General features: G+C 42.1%; 1 protein-coding gene across 15 annotated transcripts in view; it reads left to right on the top strand.

The window, feature by feature from the left end:
- Positions 1-19,990, top strand: part of ulk4 (unc-51 like kinase 4) — a 712,463-nt gene that overhangs the window by 426,539 nt on the left and 265,934 nt on the right. For all 15 annotated transcript variants that reach the window (XM_059945716.1, XM_059945717.1, XM_059945718.1 and 12 more), the window contains 2 exons: positions 16,431-16,482; positions 16,594-16,738. In XM_059945716.1, the coding sequence (XP_059801699.1) occupies positions 16,431-16,482; positions 16,594-16,738 (197 nt within the window). The remainder of the gene's footprint in view (positions 1-16,430; positions 16,483-16,593; positions 16,739-19,990) is intronic.

The following is a 19,990-nucleotide window of genomic DNA, read 5'->3' as shown; positions in this document are numbered from 1 at the left end:
TGGACCTCTGTGAACTACTCATCAATTTTATTGGTCTACTGTTACAAGGCAAAATGTTTTTGGCGGCATGAAAAAAAAACATGCATTAGCCACACCGTAGTATAGGCCACAGTGTTCAAAGCGTGGGAAAAAAGTAGCGGCTTATAGTCCGGAATTTACGGTAAAAGAGAGTACAGAAAGTTTTTTTCAGATATATAAGCAGTAAAATAGAGAGGAGAGTGGATATTGGACTGCTAGAAAATGACGCTGCATAGGTAGTAATGGAGAGAAGGAATTTGTGGACTAACTTAAGAATTATTTTCCATCAGTCTTCACTGAGGAAGACTCTAGCAGAATGCCAAAAATGCAAAAAATGTGTCAGAGGTCAGATGTGAGTGTAGTCACTATTACTAAGGAAAATATGTCACCTGGATATACGTCACTATAAATATACGTCACTACTGCTCAGGGTTCTGAAAGAGGTAGCTGAAGAGATTGTGGAGGCATTAGTAATGATCTTTCAAGAATCACTAGATTCTGGAATGTTTCCTGTGGACAGGAAAATTGAAAATGTCATTCCACTCTTTAAGAATGGAGGGAAGCAGAAGAAAGGAAATTGGAGACTAGTTAACCTGACTTCAGTGGTTGGGAAGATGTTGGAGCCTATTTTAAGGATGTAGTTTCAGGGTACTTGGACACACATGATAAAATAGGCCAAAGTCAACATAGTTTCCTTAAGGGGAAATCTTGTCTGACAAATCTGTTGGAATTCTTTGAAGAAATATCTGGCAGGAGAGGGAAAGGAAAGTCAATAGATGTTGTCAGGAGTGTTGGATGGCCCTGGGCTTCTGCTTGCTGGAGTTTGGAAGACTGAATGGGAGGATCTCATTGAATTCTATTGAATATTCAAAGGCTCAGATAGAGTGGATGTGGAGAGGATCTTGCCTATAATGGGGGAGGCTAGAACTAGAGGGCATAGAGGGACATCTACTGTACTTAGAATAGAAATGAGGAAAAATTTCTTTATTTTTTGAGATACAGCATAGAACAAGTAATTTTGGCCCTTCAAGCTACACTGCCCAGCAATGCCTGATTGAACCCTAGCTAAGCATGGGACAATTTACAATAAGCAATTAACCTACCAATCAGTACATCTGTGGACTGTGGGAGGGAACCCACATGGTCATGGGGAGAATTGAACCCGGATTGCTAGTACTGTAAAGTGTTGTGCTAACCACTACACTGCTGTACTGTCCCAGCCACGTTAGCTGGTGGTGAATCTGTGGAATTTATTGGCACAGATGGCTGTGCTGGCTATTATTGGGTATATTTAAGGTAGACGTTGATAGGATCTTGATTAATCAGGGCGTCAAAGGTTACAGTAAGAAGGCTGGAGAATGGGATTGAGATGGTAATAATTCAGCCACGATGGATTGGCAGAGCATCCTCAATAGGCTGAATGGCCTAATTCCGCTGCTACATCTTATAATTATTTATCAAAGCAGCTCTTTGGCCTCATGAGAATTCCCCTCACTTATTGTTGGAGCAAACATGGAATTAAAAAAATATCAGTTTTCCATGAAGTTGAGAATGATTTACTCAATGATGAAATATATGTCACACACATATTTTCCCTAGCCAAAGACTTTTCTTTAGCTAAAGATGTGTTTGCAAAGGATGCAATAACATTCCCTTTTATTTATTGAAATAGAAAAATATAGAACCATAGAATCATAGAACAGTACAGCACAGAAACAGGCCTTTTGGTCCTTCTTGGCTGTGCCAAACCATTTTTCTGCCTAGTCCCACTGACTTGCACCTGACCCATATCTCTCCATACATGGAACATGTTTAAACCTTCTGAGAAATATAGTGCAGTTTTGGTGCTTTACAACCTGGCCATGCAATGATTTTCCATTTTAAATCCATTCAAAAATATATATTAATTTGACCCTTATTCTTTACGTTGGATTTTTTACTTTTACCTCCAATGCAAATCCATTTATTGCACTTCAAGTTGAAGTACTTGAACTTCTGTGAATAACTTCAAACTTCCTCACAGATATTGTTCTTTTCAACCACAGAATCATAGAAATATCAAGAACAAGAGGTCATTGAGCTCTCTTTGCCCCTGCAAGGTATTACAGTTGCTATCTGGCCTAATTCCAGTCTCACCCCACAGCCCTGCTGGTATGGGGCAAGTGTCCAGGTGTCTTTCTCTATGGTGAGGGTCTCTGCCTCTGTCAACTTTTCAGGCTGTAGACTCCAGACCCATTCATCTTCTGGGCTGAGAACATTCTTCTTAACTCATTTCTAACTCCTTTTCCAATTACTTTAAATTTATGCCCACAGACCATTTGATAAGGGAAGAAAATTCTTCCTGTGTACTTTATCTAAGTATTTTATAAATACTTACACCACAATTAAATCTTTACTCAGGACTGATTAATGCAAAGTAATTAACCTTCACCTTGCCAATCATAATAGTTATAATCATAGAGCTGTTTGTCCTTTCACCCACTTTGTCCATATCAAATGTTCATCTACACTAATGTTGTCATGAGAAGGTATTTAGAAATCTGTTCTCTATCATCTTAACTGTGCTGCAGCTATATTTGTTGTAAGAGGGTCGTATTTTACTATAGTGGTAATATTGCAGTGTACAGAGAAGGTTCGTGACAGTGATCCCAGGAGTGAAGGGATTAATGCACGAGGAGTGTTTGATGCCTCTGGGCTTTTATTTGCTAGGGTTTAGAAGAATGAGGGTGATCCCATTGATACCATCATACTCTCAGTACCAATGAACAAGCTCCAAAATCTGGGCCTCCATACCTCCCTCTGCAACTAGATCTTTGACTTCATCATCGGGAGACTATAGTCAGATCGGAAATAACTTGTCTTCCTCACTGACAATCAACACTGGCACACCTCAACGATGTGTGCTTAGGCTTCTGCTCTGCACCTTCTATATCAATGACTGTGTGGCTAGGTACAGCACAAACACCATCTATAAATTTGCTGATGACTTGGCTACTGTTGGCAGAATTTCAGAATTAATGGGGAGGCATACAAGAGGGAGATAAATTGATGATGATGATAATAATAAATACTTTATTGATCCCAAATGAGAAATTCTTTCATTACAACAGCAACATTTATAAACACACTTAGCAGTGGGCAGACTTGACTAATAATAAAGTGCAGAATAATAATATACACAATAACTTACCAATGTGCAATAATAATGTACAAAATAATAAAACAGGGACTATTGTACTATGGTGTGTGTTCTCCTGTCGCACAGAGATGAACTGTTGTATATACTTATCGCATTTGATAGGAAAGATTTTCTGTAACAATCCTTGTGACAGCGGAGCTGAATGAGTCTGTTCGAAAGGGTGCTCCACTGCTTATTGGAGAGGATGTGTCAGATTTTCCACAGTTAATAACAATTTGCTTCATGACCTCCTCGTCACCACTAACTCAAAAGAATCTGGGTTGTAGCCAAGGACAGATCCAAACTTCTTGATGAGTTTATTTAGATTTTTTGCATCACCAGCTTCGATGCTGCTCCCCTACCATAAAGCCATAAAAAAGACTGTCACTCACTAGAACATACTGGCAAAAGATCTCCAACATCCTGCTGCACACACTGAGGGATCTCAGCTACCTTAGAAAATAGAGTCTGTTCATCCCCTTCTTGTAAACAGCCTTGGTGTTGGTTGCCCAGTCAAGTCTGTTGAATGGTGTTGCACTAACAACCTTGCACACACCATTAGTAAGACCAAAGAATTGAGTATGGATTCAAGAAGAGGAAGTCGAGGGAACACGCACCAGTCCTCATAAATGGACCAGCAGCAGAAATGGTGAGCAGTTTCAAATTCCTGAGTGTTTATCCTGATGCAATTACAAAGAAGGTATTATTACATTAGGAGTTTGAGGAGATTTGGTATATCTCCAAAGACTTTGTCAAATCTCTGCAGGTGTACTGTGGAGAGCATTTTAACAGGTTACGTCATTGTCTGGTATGGAGTGGCCACTGCACAGGTTTGGAAAGCTGCAGAAAATGTTTCAGTCAGCTCCGTCATAGGCACTAGCCTCCTCAAGTTTGAGGACACCTTCAGAAGGCGATGTCTCAAAAAGGTGTCATCCATTATTAAGGACCCATAGCATCCAGGATATGTTCCTCATTACTACCATCAAGGAGGAGTTACAGGAGCCTGAAAGTACACACTCAACATCTTAGGAATAGCTTCTCCCTCTCCGCCTTCAGATTTCTGAACGGACAATGAACCCGTGTACATTACCTCACTATTTTGGTCTCTCTTTTTGAACTACTTATTTAATATAATTTTATATATATATATTTCTTATTGTAATTTATAGTGTTTTTATTATATATTGCACTGTACTACTGCCCCAAAACAACGAATGTCATGGCATATGCAAGTAACATTAAACTTAATTCTAAAACTGAAATCTATCAAATTTTGAAAGATCTAGATAGAGTGGACATGAGAGAATGTTTCCTACAGAAAGGGATCTAGGACCAGAGGGCACAGCTTCAGAGCAGAAGAACATCCCTTTAGAACAGAGATAACAAGGAATTTCTTCAGGGAGTGGATGATGAATCTTTGGAATTCATTGACATAGATGGTTGTGGAGGCCAAGTTATTGAGTATATTGGAAGTTTGATAAGTTCTTGATTAGTCAGGGCATCAAAAGTTATGAGGAGAAGGCAGGAGAATGGGGTTGGCACCAGGTGCCAAACAGCTTAATTCTGCTATGTTGATTTGTCTTGATTATGACTCAAATATTCTCCTCTCCAATCTTTAACCCTATCAAAATATCTGCTCATACATATCTCTGGTGTCAGCCATGAAACACACCATGTCATGTTCCCCTCAATTACTTTTGTTACTCAGATACCTCAAATTTAAGTTCCATCCAAAAATCTGTAGCCCTGTTTTGGTTCAACTATGTAAACCTTTCTAATCCCACTCCTGACACCAATGTGGCAAGCATTGGTTCATGATGACAGACGAGAAGAACTCGTTTATCTCCACTGCTGTTTTTATTGCGACAAGCACAATAACAGCCCAAGAGCAAAGACCCAGGGAGAGAACCAATCAGTCAGGTACAAACAGGGGTGGTGATTATTCCACACCCTGGTTCCAGTCAAGGTGACCCACAAACACACAAGCAAACAACTATGTAACCTGAGTGAAAATATAACAATAAGTGGACTTGAACGTCTCACCATAATTCCATGAATGCATTTTAAAACAAGAACAGTGCCTATGAGGAAATATCCATATGTCCTGGCCTTCTAGCAAGCAAAGCTTCAGTAACCTATAGAAAGGGCATACAGCTTCATTCCTGACCTGCGAATTGGTATCCTGTTTACCTGCACTAAAGATATTTTTATTTGTGTGGAGTACCTTAACACATATAGAAAATCAAAATATTTTTCAGTAACAAAATTGATATAATTTAAATAAAGTATGTTCCTGTGTGCCTAACCACAACAAAACTGTCAAGTTGTGTTTATTTGTGTCACAGTTGAATCTTTGTTTTAGAATATTCTACCCTCACTTGTTGGCTTCCTTTCAGGTCCCAGACAATAACTGGGTAGAACTATTTTCTCCCACAGATGAATGTATGAAAAATAAGGTATTAAGCCTCTCTGAAGTTTGGCAGCAACTTCAAAGTGTTGTTGCTGATCAAAGAATCATGATAACACTGGTCAGTGGAGCACACATGGAGTAGATTGAACAGTGTTGTGACAGAGAGAAGGGAATTCGGTGGGGGTTGGTAGGAAAAGCAAAGAGCCATGTTTACTGAGAAGAACTTGCTGGGGAGGAGGGAAGATTTAATTACCCTCAGCACTGTTCCTTGACAATACTTGTGCTCTGTCTAATCATTTGTTGCATTTGATAAAAAAGTAACTAAAATTATTTTTCTTGATGCAGTAACCTAAGTTCTCTCTGAATGGGGCGTTTCATAACTTCCTGTTATTTTATGAAACTCCTCTTTACTAGGCATCTCTAAAGATGTGGTAGCCCCTCACAAACAGCCATCAGACTCAGCATTGAGAAGCCACCTTCCTCTAACCCTGTACATCTAGGATCCTGCCAAATCCGTGAGGTTGTCTTGCCCACCCAAACCCCGGTTTGTGTGCATACTGTGATTTACTACTCCATGCAATCATCTTCTACAAGATATAACAAATTGTACACTGCATACAATTATAAAGGAAGTATATTTATGAATGCTAACTTATGCAGTTGTTAAAGAAAGAAAAAACAACAAGTCAGATTTTAGGCATTGTTATTAGACAGTCAAATGTGCACAGAGTGGAGCTCAAACCTTCCAAAAGCCAAAATGTCCAATGTACTCATGGCACCAACTCATATTCTCTGACCTTGGTAGAATTCCCCCTCTTTGGCTCCATGGGATCACGCATTCCTACCAGATCGAACCCTATGCCCAGCTCTCTTGACTTTCTTCTGTCTTCACCTCCCACCAAAAAAGACCTTGACCCACCTCAGTGTCAATCACAAAACCTCTTACCCAGCATTCTCTCGAACCTTTTCCTAGTTCCACCCTGCTAATTGGATGACACAACATTCCTTATTTTTAACAGTAACCCAAGACCTAGAGGGATTTAAGAGCATGGAGGTTATGCTGAAGCTGTACAGGGGACTGATGAGGCCACACCTGGAGTACAGTGTGCAGTTCTGGTCTCCTTACTTGAGGAAGGATATACTGGCAATGCAGAGGATGTTCACCAGGTTGATTCCAGAGATGAGGGGATTAGACTGTGAGGAGAGATTGAGTCACCGGGGACTGTACTTGCTGGAATTCAGAATATTGAGAGGAGATCTTATAGAAACATAAAATGATGACAGGGATAGATAAGACAGGAAAGTTATTTCCACTAGTAGGTGAGACTAGAAGCAGGGGACATAGCCTCAAGATTTGGGGGAGTAGATTTAGGAGGCACTGATTTTCCCAGAGAGTGGTGAATCTGTGGAATTCTCTGCCCAACAAATCAATGGAAGCTACATCAGTAAATATATTTATGATAAGGTTGGAAAGATTTGTGCATAGTAGGGGAATTGAGGGCTATGGGGGAAAAATAGGTAGGTGGAGATGAGTCCATGGCCAGGTCAGCCATAGTCTTATTGAATGATGAAGCAGGTTCGATGGGCCTACTCCTGCTCCTATTTCTTATGTTCTCATGTCGGGCCTAGGATAGGTCCTCTGAAATGATAACACTGAGGAATTTAGAGTTGCTGATCCTCTCCACTGCTGATTCCCCGATGACCTCCAGTTTCCTTCTCCTGAAGTCAATAATCAGCTTATAAAGTTGTACGGTAACTGCTTTTCATATATATCCTGCTGTATGCCCAGCCGTCAAAGGCATGTATCCTGTAAGTCTTCACTCACTTATTTACCTGTGCTACCACATTCAGTTTCCTTAGATGTGTACACTGAGGTCTGTCTGTTGTTCAATGCATTCTGTGGCCCTGCCATTCATTGCGTAGGTCCTACCTTTATTAGGTTTCAAAAAGTACATCACCTGACACTTACCAGAATTAAATTCTGTCTTTGATTGCTGTACCCTTTTTATCATCTGATCAGTATCATTCTGTCTTCAAGTTTGTTCACATGCTTTCACATCTAATTTGTCGATATATGTATGTATGAAACTTCCACATACAGTACTGCTTACAGTTTCAGTCTTCATTTTGCATTAGAGTTACTGCAAAGTGGTTCACGAGAAATAAAGGGTTGACGTATGAGGAGTGGTATACAGGAAGGACTCATTGGAATGATGTAGAATGAGGACTGATCTTATTGAAGCAAACAAGATTCTGAGAGGGATTAACAGTAAATGCTGAGAGGGTGTTTCTAACATCAGAGTAATTGGTGCAATAGGTAACCAGCTGTAAAGATCTCCTTTAATTAGAACTCGGGACATTGTTTCAGAATAAGGGTTGCTTATTTCAGACACAGGAGGAGAAGAATTTCTTGAGGAAAACTGATGTTGAGACTAAAATTGTACTGCTATGTCATACTGGATACTGAAGCCGTGTCAAATGGCTTTCATCTCCTTCCGTTTCTTTTGGAATCATGGAGTCACACAGCATGAGATTAGGTGCTTTGATTCACCCATTTTACACTGGTCCTATTAATCTCCATGGCTCTTCACACGGCTTTAGACCACCTAGACAACACAAACACCTACGTCAGGATGCTGTTCATCGACTATAGTTCAGCATTTAATACCATCATTCCCTCAATCTTGATTGAGAAGTTGCACAACCTGGGCCTCTGTACCTCTCTCTGTAATTGGATCCTTGATTTCCTAACCAGAAGACCACAGTCTGTACGGATTGGTGATAACATAACCACTTTGCTGACGATAAACACTGGCACACCTCAGGTGTGTGTGCTTAGCCCACTGCTCTACTCTCTGTATACACGACTATGTGGCTAGGCATAGCTCAAATACTATCGAAAAATTTGCTGATAATATAACCATTGTTGGTAGAATCTCAGGCGGTGATGAAAGGCGTACAGGAGTAAGATATTACAACTAGTGGAATGGTGCTGCAGCAACAACCTGGCACTCAATGTCAGTAAGACAAAAGAACTGATAGTGAACTTCAGGAAGGGTAAGACGAAGGAACACATACCAATCCTCAAAGAGGGATCAGAAGTGGAGAGAATGAGCAGCTTTAAGTTCCTGGGTGTCAAGATCTCTGAGGATCTAACCTGGTGCCAGCATACTGATGTAGTCATAAAGAAGGAGAGACAGTGGCTATACTTTTTAAGGAGTTTGAAGCGATTTGGCATGTCAACAAATACACTCAAAAACTTCTATAGTTGTACTGTGGAGAGCATTCTGACAGGCTGCATCACTGTCTGGTTTGGAGGGGCTACTGCACAGGACTGAAAGAAGCTGCAGAAGGTTGTAAATCTCGTCAGCTCCATCTTGGGCACTATCCTACAAAGTACCCTGGACATCTTTAGGGAGTGGTGTCTCAGAAAGGCAGCGTCCATTATTAAAGACCTCCAGCACCCAGGGCATGCCCTTTTCTCACTGTTACCTTTAGGTAGGAGATACAGAAGCCTGAAGGCACACAGCCAGCGATTCAGAAATGGCTTCTTCCCGTCTACTATCCAATTCCTAAATGGACTTTGAAGCTTTGGACACTACCTCACTTTTTTAAATATACAGTATTTCTGTTTTTGCACATTTTTTAATAATCTATTCATTATATGTAATCGATTTACTTGTTTATTATTTTGTTTTATTTTTTTCTCTCTGCTAGATTATGTATTGCATTGGACTGCTGCTAAGTTAACAAATTTTACATCGCATGCTGGTGATAATAAACCTGATTCTGATTCTGATATTCTCATCAACTCCCTCAAGTTTTACCACTCACCTGCTCACTGGTGGTAATTTACAGTAGCAAATTAATCTAACAAACCGTGTGTCTTTGGGATGTGAAATCACCCAGGGAAAGCCCATGTGTTCACATTGAGAATGTGCACTGAAGTTGAGGATTGAACCCCAGGTTGCTGAAGCACAACGTCGCACTCAGCATAACATTCTTGTCTGCAGTCATCTGAGAGTTCTTTAACATGAAGTAGCATACATTGAATGGGCTCTGTGCTGAGTTCCTACAATGGTTTGTTCAAGGCTTTGGGAGTGTAGTATCTAATATGCATATTTTGAAAAGTTATAACCTGCATTAAAATCTAATTTTGCACCTTGTACTTTGGCAATCAACTTTGCTTCTGCATATTTTTATTATGGCAAGACTTCTTAAGGAAGCTGCATCTGAATAGAATGACATCCTTTAGTAAAGTCTTCCAATTGATAAGAGTCTTGTCCTCACATTGGCCTAATCCACATCCTGCACTGGTGTTTTGTAAATCAATTGACTAGATGCAAATGCACCCATGAGTGCACATGCATTCTATGCATGTTTATTTGAATAATGAAGGTGATGAATGAGGGATGTTGTCTGCATCGATTTTAGTACGGCATTTGACAAGGTCCCTCGTGGTGAGCTCTCCAGAAAATAAGGTGCATGGTATCTGCGGTGACTTGGCTGTGGTTAGTTGAACATTTTCTGACTGGAGATCGGTGACTAGTGAAGCCCCACAGGATCCATACTGGGAGCTTTGTTGTTATATGTAAATGAAAGCATGGATGGGTTGGTAATAAGTTAACAGATGATGCAAAGATTGGTAGTGGTGTGGATAGTGTAGAAGTTTGCTAAAGGATACAATGAGAAATGGATCTTTTGCAGATATGGACCAGAGAAGTGACACATGGAGCTTAATCCTGGCAAGTGTGAGGTTTTGCACTTTGGGAAATCAAACGTAAAGGGTTAGAATACAGTTAATGGCAGATCAGTGTTGATGTTGAAAGGGTTGTTGAGTCCAATCGACAGCTTCCTGTAAGTGGCTACACAGGTTGATGGGGTGGTAGAAAAAGCATATGGCATGCATGCAATTATTAGTCAGGAATATAGGTTGCAGATTCATAAAATTTTGATTGGACCATATATGGAGTATTACATTGAATTCTTATTCCATTATAGGAAGAAGGTGACAATCATGAAGAGAGTGCAGAAGAGATTTATCAGGATGCTGCCTGGATTAGCGAGCAAGTGCCATAAGGGGAGATAGGAAAACTTAGTTTGTTTTCTCCAGAGTTTAATAACCTGATGGGAAACCTGATGATATGATTCTATGTGTATAAAATTATGAGAGGCATTGGTAGAGTAGGCAACTGGTATCTTTTCTCCAGAGTGAAAAGGTGAAAAACTAAAGGGCATGTATGGGGCAAACCTTTTTATACAGAGAGAGTTGGGTCCCTGGAATTTACTGCCGGGGTAGTAGTGGAGGTAAATGTGACAGAATGGGTTTTAAAGACTCTTAGATGGACACATGAATGTGTAGAGAGTGGAGAGATATTGACATTGTATGTAGAGGGATTAGTTTAATTTGACATTTAATTACTATTTTAATTAGTTCAGTATTGAAGGTCAAATAGCCTGTACTACTATTTTTTTTCTGTTTTAAATTGTATACATGGAGGCTGATAGAATTTCCCAATAAGTTCAAGTTTATTGTTGTCAAAGGCATACATCAAAGGTATAAATGCTAAGAAAATAAGCTTTTTGTAGTGGCAGCACAAGAATTCTCAAAGTATTCTGAAAACAGACTACAGGGAGTTAGGAAGTAAGTTGAGAAGCAGGACCTCAAAGGTAGTAATCTTGGGATTACTGTGCTATGTGACAGAGTATAGGATTAGGGTGAGGTGGAGGATAAATGTGTGGCTGAGGGATTAGAGTAGGAGGAAGAGATTCAGATTTCTGGATAATTGGGACCTCTTTCAGGGCAGGTGTAATCTGAACAGAAAGGATGGGTTGCACTTGAATCCCAGGGGGACCAATTTCCTGGTAGGGAGGTTTACTAAGGCTACTGGGGAGAGTTTAAATTATAATTGTTGGGGTGTGGGAACCAAACTGAAGAGACTATTGAGCTTAGAGCATGGATCAGTACTTGGAGATATGATGTGGTGGACATTACAGAGACTTGGATGGCTCAGGGACAGGAATGGCTATTTCAAGTGCTGTGTTTTAGATGTTTCAGAAAGGACGGAGGGAGGCACAAGAGGTGGGGGCGTGGCACTGTTGGTCAAAGATAATGTCACGGCTGCAGAAAAGGTGGATGTCTTGGAGGGATTGGTATGGAGTCTCTGTGGGTGCAGGGCAGGAACAGGAAGGGGTCAATAACTCTACTGGGTGTTTTTTATATTCCACCCAATAGTAACAGGGATATCGAGGAGCAGATAGGGAAACAGATCCTGGAAAGTTGTAATAAGAAAAGTTGTCGTGGTGGGAGATTTTACTTTCCCAAATATCGATTGGCATCTCCCTGTGGCAAGGGGTTTAGATGGAGTGGAGTTTGTTAGGTGTGTTCAGAAGGGTTTCTTGACACAATATGTAGATAAGCCTACAAGAGGAGAGACTGTACTTGATTTGGTATTGGGAAATGAACCTGGTCAGGTGTCAGGTCTCTCAGTGGGAAAACATTTTGGAGATAGTGATCATAATTTTATCTCCTTTACAGTAGCATTGGAGAGAGATAGGAACAGACAGGCTAGAAAAATGTTTAATTGGAGTAAGGGGAGTTATGAGCCTATCTGGCAGGAACTTGGAAGCTTAAATTGGGAACAGATTTTCTCAGGGAAAGGTATAGAGGAAATATGGCAAATGTTCAGGGGATATTTGTGTAGAGTTCTGTATAGGTACATTCCAATGAGACAGGGTAGTTATGTTAGGGTACAGGAACCATGGTGTACAAAGGCTGTAGTAAATCTAGTCAAGAAGAAAAGAAAAGCTTACAAAAGTTTCAGAGAGCTAGGTAATTTTAGAGATCTAGAAGATTATAAGGCTAATAGGAGGGAAGAAATTAGGAGAGCCAGAAGGGGCCATGAGAAGGCCTTGGCTGGCAGGATTAAGGAAAACCCCAAGGCATTCTACAAGTATGTGAAGAGCAGGAAGATACGGCGTGAAAGAAGAGGACCGATCAAGTGTGACAGTGGGAAAGTGTGTATGGAACCAGAGGAAATAGCAGAGGTACTTAATTAATACTTTACTTCAGTATTCACTATGGAAAAGGATATTGATGATTGTATGATGACTGAAACGCTTGAGCATGTAGATATTAAGGAAGAGGATATGTTGGAGCTTTTGGAAAGCATCAAGTTGGATAAGTCACCAGGACCGGATGAGATGTACCACAGGCTAATCTGGGAGGCAAGGGAGGAGATTTCTGAGCCTCTTGTGATGATCTTTTCATCATCAGTCAGGACGGGAGAGGTTACAGAGGATTGGAGGTTTGCGGATGTCGGTCCTTTATTCAAGAAAAGGAGTAGAGATAGCTCAGGAAATTATAGACCAGTGAGCCTTATCTCAGTGGTTGTTAAGTTGATGGAGAAGATCCTGAGAGGCAGGATTTATGAACATTTAGAGAGGTATAATATGATTAGGAAGCTTTGTCAAAAGCAGGTTGTGCCTTACAAACCTGATTGAATTTTTTAAGGATGTGACTAAACATATTGATAAATGAAGAGCAGTAGATGTAGTGTATATGGATTTCAGCAAGGCATTTCATAAGGTATCCCATTCAAGACTTATTGAGAAAGTAAGGAGGCATGGGATCCAAGAAGAAACTGCTTTGTGGATCCCAAACTGGCTTGCCCACAGAAGGCAAAGAGTGGTTGTAGGTGGGTCATATTCTGCATGGAGGGTGGTGACCAGTGGTGTGCCTCAGGGATCTGTTCTGGGACCCTTACTCTTTGTGATTTTTATAAATTACCTGGATGAGGAAGTGGAGGGATGGGTTAGTAAGTTTGCTGATGACACAAAGGTTGGAGGTGTTGTGGATAGTGTGGAGGGTTGTCAGATGTTACAGCGGGTTATAGGATGCTATAGGATGCAAAACTGGGCTGAGAAGTGGCAGATGGAGTTCAACCTAGATAAGTGTGAAGTGGTTCATTTTGGTAGGTCAAATATGATGGCAGAATATAGTATTAATGGCACTGTGGAGGATGTTACATATCCCATAACAGGTTAAAAGAACCAGCAGAAGTGGAACACACCTGGAGTCTGGTTCTGCTGTTAACAAACACTATTTTATTAGTAACTACATAAGGTAGTAATATAAAACCAGATAAATTAAGCAGGTTAGCAGAGTTTATGTCTATAAAATATAAAACCCAAACTTCTTCAAGCTTAGGTGGTAAGTGATACAGTCTTACGAAGGTATATAAACGAAATCAGTTCGATTCGTGATGTTGAGTTGAGGAGAGTGAGAGGTGAGCTGATGCCATCGATCTTCCCGTTGTCTTCCAAAAAGCTTTTAAAGTCACCAACTGTGACCACACTAAGGGTACCATCTTCATGCGGTAAAACTATCAACCCTGGCAGGGTTAAACACACCGATAGCTTTCCACAGGTCACCCCTTTTCCACACTGCGAGAGTCTCTGATTGATCCTCAAAACCCACCCTTTCGTGGGCACTCAAAGCTCATCTCGTGTCTGTTTCTTCTGTGTGTCTACCAGAAAGCCAGCTGACCTTGTGTATATTTTCCCAAACATGCTGAACACCAGCTGTCCATTATATAGCTCTGCCCTTCCGTCACCATAGTGACTTATGAGCTGCTCGGTGCCTCTCTCTCTCTCTCTTTTTAAAGGCACAGTCCATAATGAATACACCTTAGGATTTTGTCACAAGAATCAGAGGGATCTTGGGATCTGAGTCCAAGGACGCTCAAAGCAGCTATGCAGGCCGACTCTGTGGTTAAGAAGGCATACGGTGTCTTGTCCTTCATCAATCGTGAAATTCAATTTAGGAGCAGTGAGGTAATGTTGCAGCTATATAGGATCCTGGTCAGACCCCACTTGAAGGACTGTGCTCAGTTCTGGTCACCTCACTACAGGAAGGATATGAAAATATAGAAAGGGTGCAGAGGAGATTTACAAGGATGTTGCCTGGATTGGGGAGCATGCCCTATGAGAATAGGTTGAGTGAACTTGGTCTTTTCTCCTTGGAGTGACGGAGGATGAGAGGTGACCTGATAGAAGCGTATAAGATGAGAGGAATTAATCGTGTGGATAGTCAGAGGCTTTTTCCCAAGGCTGAAATGGTTGCCACAAGAGAACGCAGGTTTAAGGTGCTCAGGAGTAGGTACAGAGGAGATGTCAGCGGTAAATTTTTATGCAGAGAGTGGTGAGTCCGTGGAATGGGCTTCCGGCAACGGTGGTGGAGGCAGATACGATAGGGTCTTTTAAAAGACTCTTGGATAGGTACATGGAGCTTAGAAAAATAGAGGACGATAGGTAACCCTAGTATTTTCTAAGGTAGGGACATGTTCAGCACAACTTAGTGGGCTAAAGGGCCTGTATTGTGCTGTAGGTTTTCGATGTTTCAATGTATGCTGTACAACTGGATTTTATATTGAATTCTATCAGGTAGTTTCTAAGATGATTGTTCTACGTAAGTAACTGAGTCAAAATCAGGTGCTAAACTATGTGAGAGATATGTTTTCTGGTGACCATAATGAGCTGTTATTGGTGTCAATTAAATGCAGTTTCTCCAATCCTTTTTTTAAAAAATTGAGCCATACCAGCATTTCAGTTTGTTATAATCTTGCTGAGCGAAAATTATTATATCAAACCATGTTTATTTGAGAGAATGAGACTGTCCTAAAGAAATTTACCAACAAAAATTTTTACTGTAGTTCAAAGCTAATGAAAGAAAGAATTGTCAAAGGGTGGGAGTGTTACACAAGCTGCTTTAGACCCAGCAGGCCAGATGGGCATTCTGGGATTCATTCATACAGTACTCCTGTTGAAAGGGCAGAACCTGTCATCTAGAATTCACTTTTAACTGTGATGTGGATCTTTGCCTTCACCGCTCCTTCAGATATGATCAGAAGAGTAGGAACAGAAGTTGGCTTGAAGGTCCGCTTTTGTGTCCAAGATGTAGTCTGCATACTATGGTTTAACTACTGAGGTTTGAATAATCTTGGTTCTGGAATGTAGTTGCTGTAAGTTAAACAATTTCTCATTAGTGCTAAAGGTTAGCTGTACGGCCTGGTTAGTTTTTTTGACAGGTGTGGCAGTGGGGCAATGATGAAGCCTTGTTTGACACTGGACTTCACTGAACATGACTGTTTTAGTGGCATGGCTTCCATGAAGCAATGATAAAATGAAGATTAGTCTTTGGAGGTATCTGAATTTGAAGAGTGTGCTTCACAATTCCTGTTTGACTCTTCAAAGGGTTAAAGTTGATCAATGAGGTTGTGATTATTTGTTACAACACAATTGAATCATACTTTCATTCCAAAAAGAACAAATCCATGCTGTGATGAAGCCTACAGCTGAGTATAGATTGGCAAGGCTATCCTTTGTTTTGGAACAAATGCAGGTTGGATGATGTAAGAGCTCCCACCCATGAGTGTGAATGCAGTCTAGGAATGTCGACTGTTCCTCATTGTTATCTGGTTGCCAAAGTGCAATGGTGTTCTTGTGTTTGTGAAAGAAGGTTCAGTTACAGTTTGCCCTCACAGAGTCAATTCTGGCACGTTATCGTCAGATGGGAATCTTGGTTAGTGTGGGCCATTTCGGCCAAAGGCCCTGCTCCTGTGCTATATGACCTGTGCCCAACTGAGTCAGCATCTGTGAAATCATATCAGCTGCATCCTTGAGGAAAAGAAGAACGAATGGCAGTGAAAATTGGCCAAGATACATCAAAGTAAAAGCAATTCTTTCCAATGTGTTATATTTTAGTTAATGTAGTCAAACAAGCCTCACGTTTTCCTTTAATCTTTGCTTATTTCTGCTTTTCAGATTGTTGACTGTGTTCTCCCTCCCTTAGTGTCTCTGGTGCTTAGTCAGAATGGTAAGGACTACCAGAAATGAAGTGCAGTAGTCATTAAATTTCCCATCACCTCTGTCTTACATTCTTTCTGACCTTTTATTATCTCTTTTTTATGTGCCTGCGCCTTTGAAGTGGAGTGGCGGATCTTTAGCTTGCGGTTGCTATCAGAGACCATATCTGTTGTGGCAAACCATGAGACCATGTTGGGAGAGAAAGAGGAGTATCTTGCTACAAACAACAAATGGCTGTCCCTCATCCGAGAATCTCTACTCCCTCAGTAAGTGAATGCTCCATTGTCAAAATTAGCTCATCTAATTGAGCCGGGCATTAAGAATATAAAAGAAGCAGGAAGAACGCAATGGAACTATGATGGGTGTGGGGGACAGTTACAAAGATATTGCAAAGCTGAGGTTGTCAACAACAGAGAAGAGATGTAACTAAGGAGAATAAAATTATGAAGGGCGTAGATGAAGTGGAAACAAAATATGTCTCCCTCAGTGGAGTAATCGAGAATTGGGGCACAGTTTTAATGAAATAGTTGTTAATTTGTTTTGAAATATTTAAAGACTAGAGAAGTTTAAAAGCATTGGATTTTATTTTTAAACTTGCCTGAATTACTTTGGCGAATTCCAAATGCTTCTCAGAGTGCTTTCATCAAAAGCAATAGGAGGTGCAGTTTTTAATAAAAGGGACATTAATGCAGGGACAAGCAGGGTGGCCATTGTGTGAGTGGGCCATGTTAGATTATCAGGCTTCGGTGAGAACAGACTTGGGCAAAGTTAGTATCTGCTCAGCTTCTTCCTCTTCATTTTTCTTTCTAATTCTGATAGTACATAGTTAGAGCAGCGAGAATGGCTCCAGGGGCTGTGTCGTGTTTTTGTGTGAGATGTGAGAACTCTGGGAGATCTCCGAACTTCCAGATAACCACATCTGCACCAGGTGCACTGAGCTGCAGCTCCTCAGAAAACAGTTAAGGAGCTGGAGCTGCACCTTGATGACCTTTGGCTCCTATAAGAAACTGAAGAGGTGGTTGGTGGGAGCGACAGGGAGGTAGTCACCCCTAATTTGCAGGAAGCAAGTACCCAGGTGACTGTCAGGATAGAGAAGGGAAATGGGAAACCAGTGCAGAGTACCCCTGTGGCTGTTCCCCCTCAATAATAAGTACAGTATACCATTTTGGATACTGTTGGGGGGGGGGGCAAACAATCCAGCAGGGGAAAGCTGCATTGACTGGGTCTCTGGCACTGTGGTTCAGAAGGGAAAAGGGGGAGAAGGTGACTGCAGAAGTGATAGGGGATTCCATAGCTAGAGGAGTAGATACAAGATTCAGTGGATGTGCTAGAGACACACGAATGGTATGTTGCCTCTCATGTGCCAGGGGACATCTCGGATTGGGTCCATGGCATTCTCAAGGGGAAGGGTCAACAGCCAAAAGTTTTGGTACATGTTCACACCAGTAACATAGGAAGGAAAAGGGAGGATGTCCTGAAGAGGGAATTTAGGAAGCTAGGTAGGAAGATGAAAAGCAGACTTCTAGGGTAGTAATCCCTGGATTTGCTGCCTCTGCCACGCACCAGCATGGGTAAGAGTAGGATGATTCAGCAGATGAATGCATGGCTGAGGAACTGATGCAGGGGGCAGATTATCAGATCTGGGGAAGGTATGATCTGTGCAAAAGGTTACAGCTGAACTCAAGGAGGACCATTATATGGAGTTGTTGGGGGAGGGCTTAAACTAATTTGGCAAAGGGATGCAAACTGAAAGCCAGCCGGTGCTGTAGTGGCATCCGCTCCAAGGTGAGTGGTCCCAGATCTGAATCCAGCTGGCTCCTTGCACGCTTTCCATCTGTGCAGTCTGAGTATTGAACTAGCAACTCGGCCTCGTGAAAAGTAGACAAAAAATGTTAAAGTAACAAGGCGCAGAGAGGAACAATAATGTGAAACTGAGTGAAAGGGCTGAGTCAAGATGAACAAAAAAGCTGGATGAACTCAGCAGGTCGGGCAGCATCCGTGGAAACGAACAGTCAACATTTCGAGTCGAGACCCTTCGTCAGGACTAAAGAAGGAGAGGGCAGGGGCCCTATAAAGAAGGTGGGTGGAGGGTGGAAAATCAATCAGAGGAAAGATCAAGGGGTGGGGGAGGGGAAGCAGGGAGGGGATAGGCAGGAGAGGTGAAGAAGGAATCTCAGGGGAAAGCACTATGGGTAGTAGAAGAAGGCAGAGTCATGAGATGTGATAGGCAGAGTGAAGGTGGGATGGGGGAAGGGAGAGGGAGGGAATTACCGGAAGTTGGAGAATTCGATGTTCATACCAAGGGGCTGGAGACTACCCAGATGGTAGATGAAATGTTGTTCCTCCAAACAAAGTTTGGCCTCATCATGGCAGCAGAGGGAGCCATGTATGGACATCCCAAATGTCATCGTTCTTTAAGAATCGTGGTTTCCTTTCTGCCGTCATCAATTATGCCCTCACCCACATCTCCTCCTTTTCCCGCACTTCAGCCCTCACACCATCCTCCCGTCACCACAACAGGGACCGTGTCCCCCTTGTCCTCACCTGCCTCCGGATCCAGCATATTATCCTCTGCAACTTCCACCACCTTCAACAGGACTCCACCACTAAGGACATCTTTCCCTCTACCCCTCTCTGTTTTTCACAAGGATCGTTCCCTCCGCGACTGCCTGGTCCACACGTCCCTCCCCACAGATCTCCCTCCTGGCACTTATCCCTGCAAGCGGAAGTGCTACACCTGTCCCTACACCTCATCTCTTACCACCATTCAGGGCCCCAAACAGTCCTTCCAGGTGAGGCAACACTTCACTTGTGAGTCTATTGGGGTCATCTATTGCATCTGGTGCTCCCGGTGCGGCCTCCTCTACATCGGCGAGACCCGACGCAGATTGGGGGACCGCTTCATCAAGCACCTACACTCCGTCCGCCACAACAGACAGGATCTCCCAGTTTCCACCCACTTCAACTCTCCCTCTCATTCCCATTCAGATATGTCCGTACATGGCCTCCTCTACTGCCATGACGAGGCCAAATTTCGGTTGGAGGAACATCTCATATAACATCTGGGTAGTCTCCAGCCCCTTGGTATGAACATCAAATTCTCCAACTTCCAGTAATTCCCTCCCTCTCCCTTCCCCCATCCCACTTTCACTCTGTCTCCTCTTCTAGCTGCCTCTCTCATGACTCTGCCTTCTTCTACTTCCCACAGTGCTTTCCCCTTAGATTCCTTCTTCACTTCTCCTGCCTATCCCCTCCCTGCTTCCCCTCCCCCACCCCTTGATCTTTCCTCTGACTGGTTTTCCACCCTCTCCCCACCTTCTTTATAGGGCCCCTGCCCCCTCCTTCTTTCGTCCTGATGAAGGGTCTCGACCCGAAACGTTGACTGCTCCTTTCAATGGATGCTGCCCGACCTGCTGAGTTCATCCAGCTTTTTTGTACATTTTGATTTGACCACATCATCTTTGTGTTTGATAGGGCTGAGGATGGGCCAGTTGGTTTACAAGCAGAGGCATTGTGTA

This window comes from Hypanus sabinus, chromosome 20, assembly GCF_030144855.1.
Source record: "Hypanus sabinus isolate sHypSab1 chromosome 20, sHypSab1.hap1, whole genome shotgun sequence".
Taxonomy (NCBI): domain Eukaryota; kingdom Metazoa; phylum Chordata; class Chondrichthyes; order Myliobatiformes; family Dasyatidae; genus Hypanus; species Hypanus sabinus.
Note: the sequence above shows the minus strand (reverse complement) of the source record. Positions and strands in the feature narration are given on the sequence as shown.